This window comes from Saccostrea cucullata, unplaced genomic scaffold (assembly GCF_032062105.1).
Source record: "Saccostrea cucullata isolate Sc308-1 unplaced genomic scaffold, CSIRO_AGI_Scuc_v1 ctg6986, whole genome shotgun sequence".
In the NCBI taxonomy this organism is placed as follows: domain Eukaryota; kingdom Metazoa; phylum Mollusca; class Bivalvia; order Ostreida; family Ostreidae; genus Saccostrea; species Saccostrea cuccullata.
Genome location: NW_026927620.1, coordinates 23365 through 29364, shown reverse-complemented (window position 1 = coordinate 29364; position 6000 = coordinate 23365). Strand labels below are relative to the sequence as shown.

The following is a 6000-nucleotide window of genomic DNA, read 5'->3' as shown; positions in this document are numbered from 1 at the left end:
TTATTTTCATTCTGTTTTTATTTATTTTCATGATTTTTTTTGGTTGCTAAATTGTTTTTTTTTCCTTTTATATATATACATTGTCATTTTTGGCTAAGCCCCACACAGACTGTAAACAACTAAATAGGTTTACGCCAATTTAAATTTACAAATATGTGTAGAAGAAAAACAGTTGTGTAAAGTTTATGAATAGGTAACACGGTATTTAAACCAGTTAAGGTCACTTATGAAGCATTGACCTTTACGTGAAGGTCTAACACGTCGTTTTGGAACAATGAAAAGGATTTTGTTTTAGTTTACTGGTCATTGGATGATTGCAGAAGGTAAATAATCATAAGTAAAACGATATTACAATCTGAATGATACCTATTTATTTGTTATACTTTTGAATAACAATATTGATCTACTTTCGTTTTTGATTATGTGGTTTAGATTTTTTTCCCATGAAAATTAACGGTTAAGGATTGGAAAATGCTTTGAAGAAGGAAAGAAGCAAAATATATACACATACAGTCCAGGCCTTTATAAAATGAATCTATGTTTCAATCCACTGGAATTCTACACTATATATGACTATGTATTGCAAGCTTATAAAAGTGCACATGTAAATATAGCATATTCCTTTTATTTACAGCTGAGACACTGGTGCCTATGTACCCGACCAAACCTGCATCCCAACCCACTAAATGTACATGCATATCTTTTGTCAATTTGTGATTTGTCATAAATCCATTTTCTACCCCAAATCCATATTGAATTTCATTTGGAGTTTTTAAATAAGTTAATCAACATTTCACTAAATAAGTCATGCCCAATCTATCATAAAACCAACCATATGTTGTTGTTGTTATTTTTGATAAAGAAAGGGTTATCCATTCGGAGGACGGGCTGTTAACAAGCACCTTTGCATTATACAGTCATGTATCAGCAAGGTTACCCAAACGTTTATATATTTTCTACTGAAGCGGTTCTTAGACACTTGCTTAAAAGATATCTTCTGTAAATCGACAAAGAATACTATTTGATCTATTATTACCCACTATGAAAAACGGGGATATAATTTGAAGATAAGAGGGCATTTTACAAGAGGGCAGCTGTACCAACGTGTACAGTTCGGTTTGAAATACACGTAGATGTAAGCATTTGCCTGATTTTTCTTGTTTTCAATGATAGGTTATATATATTCCTATAAATAATTATCATATAATATTTATTTTTTAAACTAAATAACATATATTTATTCCAATGAATGCGCGTCTACATTTATATCGTCACTAACAAATATCCTCAAACGTTTATGACGTTCCAGGAACCTTTATTTATATGGTTATAGATATGTATTGTCTTCATAGGCGTTATATAAAGCGAAGTATATGCAATTGTAAATACTTTACGATATATATACAGTACCGATCAGACCCAACCTGACACAAAGCAGTCCCAGAGCTGTCCCAGGGACTGCTTTCTGGGACTGCTAAAGCAGTCCCGCAGCGGTCCCAGAGCAGTCCCGTAGCGGTCCCAGAGCAGTCCCAGAGCAGTCCCACAGCAGTCGCAGAGCGGTCCCAGCGGTCCCAGCGGTCCCAGAAAGCAGTCCCAGCAGTCCAAGTGGGCGGGGTTTATTAATTTAATGGGCGGGGCTAACTCAGAAATGAGATTTCCAATAAACAATGGAACTATAAAAGGCAGCTGAATTTTTTTCTGATCAGTATGCCAGGAATCCTTACAATGTGAAGGTCATTTACATGTACGAATAGTACCTGCATAGATTTGAAACAATTTGAAATAATATTTATTGAAGGAATAAAGCTTACACGCCTACATAAATTAATTACACTGAACAATTATCTTGGGTTGTTTGTGATTGATAATTGCTCCCATATTTATTTTCTATACAGAAAATTAAAATTGAATTAATTATTTTTCACCAGAATTAGTTTTAAATAGATCTTTTCATTATACATCATGGCCGATTTTTATACTATCGGGAAACTCTAAAAGGCATTTTTTAAAAAAGTATTAGGGCTTTTGAAAAATCCGATGCTAATTTAGCCAAGTAATATTTTTCAGTATTGATTCTTCTTTACTGACATGTTAATTTAAAAATTATTGTTTTATTTGTAAATTATATTAGTGACCAGTATAGAATCCTAAGATTATGTTCAACATTAATTAATCTTGAAAGAAATTTATACACATTTCATTTATCTTTTTTATGTTTTACATTTTAACATAGATTGAAATTAGGGTCATTGTTTATTGAGCAGCATGTTCAATGATGTGTAACACTGATACGTGAACCCAAATAACATGCATGATTGATTTTTTGCCCAAAGGCGATTGAAACTACAGGTGTTTATACCATTTTATTCATCTACATTATCGGCCAGGTAAACAAAAGCAAAACAAAAAAGAAATAAATCACAATTCCGGGCATTATAGGTTTTCAACTCTTTATTATTTTTTTTTAAATTTACTCTTTTAATAACTTATTCACAAATCAAACTAATTCATCTGTAAATTCCTGTATAATTGTTCATATTGCTTATGTTACGGAAGAATGGTGGCATAATTTTATTTCATGTCATAAAATAAATTATTAGATTTTTATTTGAGGGTTGTATGTACCCTTTTAGCTGGGTGCTTGTAAAACGTCTAGCCTTTTCAATTAAGATATCTTATATCTAAATGTAATGTTTTTTTTAAATAGTGTCATATGAAAATTTTGAGTATTTAATTTAAGATTTAATAAGAAAAGAAATCTACATGTAGATATTTTTTCTCATGAGTAGTTTTATATACTTTAGAAATAAAAATCCATCCTGTCTTTCTTATATAACAACTTTATTTTCAAAAATTTGTGAAAATATACAGTTTCTAAAATTATAAATTAACTGTAATAAATGTAATCTCCAGTTATTAAAAGATTATAAGAAATCCTTGCGTATTAAAGAGTTAAAACTCCTCTCTGCTGCAAGTAAACAAAACAATAGGGAGCCTGCAAATTCATAATACACAAGGGGGCGGAGCTATCATGTCACCAAGTACCTTTGTCACACATGAGTGAACAAAGCAGTCCCAGAAAGCAGTCCCAGGGGCAGCTGGGACTGCTGGGACTGCTTTTCATTGCAGTCCCAGAGCAGTCCCATAGCGGTCCCGGAGCAGTCCCACAGTGGTCCCAGAGCAGTCCCAGGGACTGCTTTCTGGGACTGCTTTGGTGTCAGGTTGGGTCTGGTCGGTACTGTATCTAAAAATCTTTTGATGACCAATTTTCCAACTACTCAAGGAATGGAACGACCTGAACATTTGATAGCACAACTTTTATCACATGTTTGCCCATATGATCTAGATATGATTAACCTCAAGGAAAATCATTTAAAGGGTTACATTCATTGTCATAAACATATTATTAAGAATAATCATCAATTACGCTAAGACTAATTGAATTATAGATGTTGGATACAAATGTTACAGGGTGGTAATGATTAATTCATGATCTCTCTCTGCATCATCAAAAGACTTTAATGAAATAAATATCTTTTTTAAAAGTTTAAATTAACTTCACTCAGGGGCTTAAACACTTTCTTGGACTTTTTTTTCACAGGGACCATGATACAAAGACAATGTTTGTATAGACACTTATGTTTATGAAACCATACCAAAACATTTCAGCAGTTTTAAACCTATCGTCATTTTCAATTACCATTGTGTATCATACAATCATTGAAGTATGTTTCAAGAGTTTTCATATTATATGTTATCAATCTCGAATATTATGATGCTTCAAATATATTGACATTGTTTTCTTATTTGTAATTAAATATGCAAGTGAAAAAAATGAATATGAAAAGTATTTTAATCGGTAAAAAAATGTTAACAGGCTTTAAGACATGGACTTCGGAAGTTTCACAGATGGTACCAGATTCCGTTCCTGTGATTAGGCATTCCCTGTTACCGAAGACCATACCGGCCTGGGGACCACTTTGTTGATCAAGTTAGTACTTTATTCATTAAAAAGTTGCGTGCAATTTTCAAGAAAGATTATCATAAAAACGAGGACATTTTAAAAGCTCTGAATGTCTGAATTAATGAAAACAACTAACCTTTCATATACTGACATGAATATATATATATATATTTAATCAATTTAAATACATGTAAATAATAGTTTTGTGTGAATTGATAAAATTTATGCTATTTTGATGAATTTTAATATTTCCTCCAAAGAAATGGAAAACATTGTGGACTCGTGTCCACATAACAAGACAGAGGTACTGGAATCCTCCATCAGGTTGGGTTGTGGTCAGGATCAGTATGGAAATGATCAGTACATCTGTGTCCCTAACATTGACAAAGCAGGACTTGTAGAATTCTGTTACAGTGGGATCATGGGGATAATAGAACAAGGTGATTAATCTGGTATTCAAAGTAATACATAAAAGCATTTTAAGTACGTTTTTGTTAAGGACATAAATCATCTTTTGTTTTATACGTATATTGTAATTATAAATACATGTATCATAGAATGTAAATTACATTGCAAGTTAAAACATTGTCAATAGAACAAAATGTATCAAAAAACTATCAATTCTTTAAATGTATTTATTTTTTTCTTGAAAATTGCACTTCCTTACAAAAATATCATATTCAACTTTATGTTATAGTTTACCATTGATGACAATTGTAATACTAAATCAGTTTTCATCATAGTACATTTAAGTGTTTACTTCAAAATGCAGATATATGTAGAAGATTCTAACATATATATTTAATTTTTACAAGTAATTTGGTGATGTCAACTATTACCTGTTCTTTTTGAATATCAACATATTTTGTTAATACAAAAAATAACATCTTTGCTAAGTAATAAACAGTATACAGCCTTTAAATCTTCAAAAAAAAAATGGAAACTTAAAATTAATAATTGGTATATCAAAGTAACAACCAACTTTACTTCAATCACATGTAACTATAGTTATTTTTTGTAATGACAGTCTTAAAAAATGCTTATGTAAAGATCTGCGGGTTTTTTTGAATATTTATGATGATTTCATGATTATAGAATTATTGATAAAAACTTGAGCCTGTTTTACAAAAGAACTTACGACTAAGACAATTAACTATAATTAATTGTAAACATTTGGGAAAAAAATGATAAATAATAAAATTACTATCCTGAAAATTTCTTTCTTAGTTATAAAAAGTTTGAAACCAATTTCAAATAAATGCAAAAAAGGAATTATAAAGAGTATAAATGTTGGTCTTACGTACACGTACGATCTTTTGTAAATCGTCGAACCCCTGCATGACCTATAATCCAACTTTACATAAAAGGAAAACTGGTAATGCTTTATTATCAAACCGTTTGAAATTTTAACAGAGATAAAAAAAAATCATTCATAATACATGATGATGCAAAGTAAATTTAGAAACAGCTGATTAAAATGCCGATTGATAAATGAATTGCAGTTCCTCCTGCATTATCCCGACTTGTATTTTGATTCACTTTACAAATGTACGCTTCCATTTATTATATAATTAAGGTTACTGTTTGGAAACCGACGGAGAAAAACTTGTTCAATTCAACTGCAGTAGATTCTCATCAGGCTGTCCGGGGAAATATTATCGAAGCAATAAGATATTCAATTGTAAGTTCAAGGTTCTTTAAAAATCATGTCATAAGCTTTAAGTCACCATTACAAACCAAGTTTTACCTGGAATTTTTACAAATTTTGGTGAATTTATTGAATCATATAAATTTCTTCATTTATTAATTTAGATCCTGCTTGTCAAGGCATCAATACTGAACAAAATTGTTATTTTGCTGAATCCTCATGTCCAAATATGTAAGTCATCTTTTTTTTCATCTTCATAAAATTATACAAGATTAACAAAAGAAAATAAAAAAAAATATGTAATTTCCTTTCCCTAAAGTAAACTGATATGAATTCATGTATATTCAATGACAGACAGTTTGCATGTAAAAAATGTTATTTGATTCAT

At 30.6% G+C, this 6000-nt stretch overlaps 1 protein-coding gene across 1 annotated transcript in view; it reads left to right on the top strand.

Annotated features, from left to right (window-relative positions):
* Nucleotides 1-246: 246 nt before the first annotated feature.
* The window catches only part of LOC134274995 (uncharacterized), a 28250-nt gene continuing 22496 nt past the window's right edge, over nucleotides 247-6000 (top strand). Inside the window, exons 1-5 of the mRNA XM_062757240.1 lie at nucleotides 247-323; nucleotides 3878-3991; nucleotides 4225-4404; nucleotides 5541-5645; nucleotides 5777-5843. Of these exons, the coding sequence (XP_062613224.1) occupies nucleotides 4227-4404; nucleotides 5541-5645; nucleotides 5777-5843 (350 nt within the window). The 5' untranslated portion in view covers nucleotides 247-323; nucleotides 3878-3991; nucleotides 4225-4226. The remainder of the gene's footprint in view (nucleotides 324-3877; nucleotides 3992-4224; nucleotides 4405-5540; nucleotides 5646-5776; nucleotides 5844-6000) is intronic.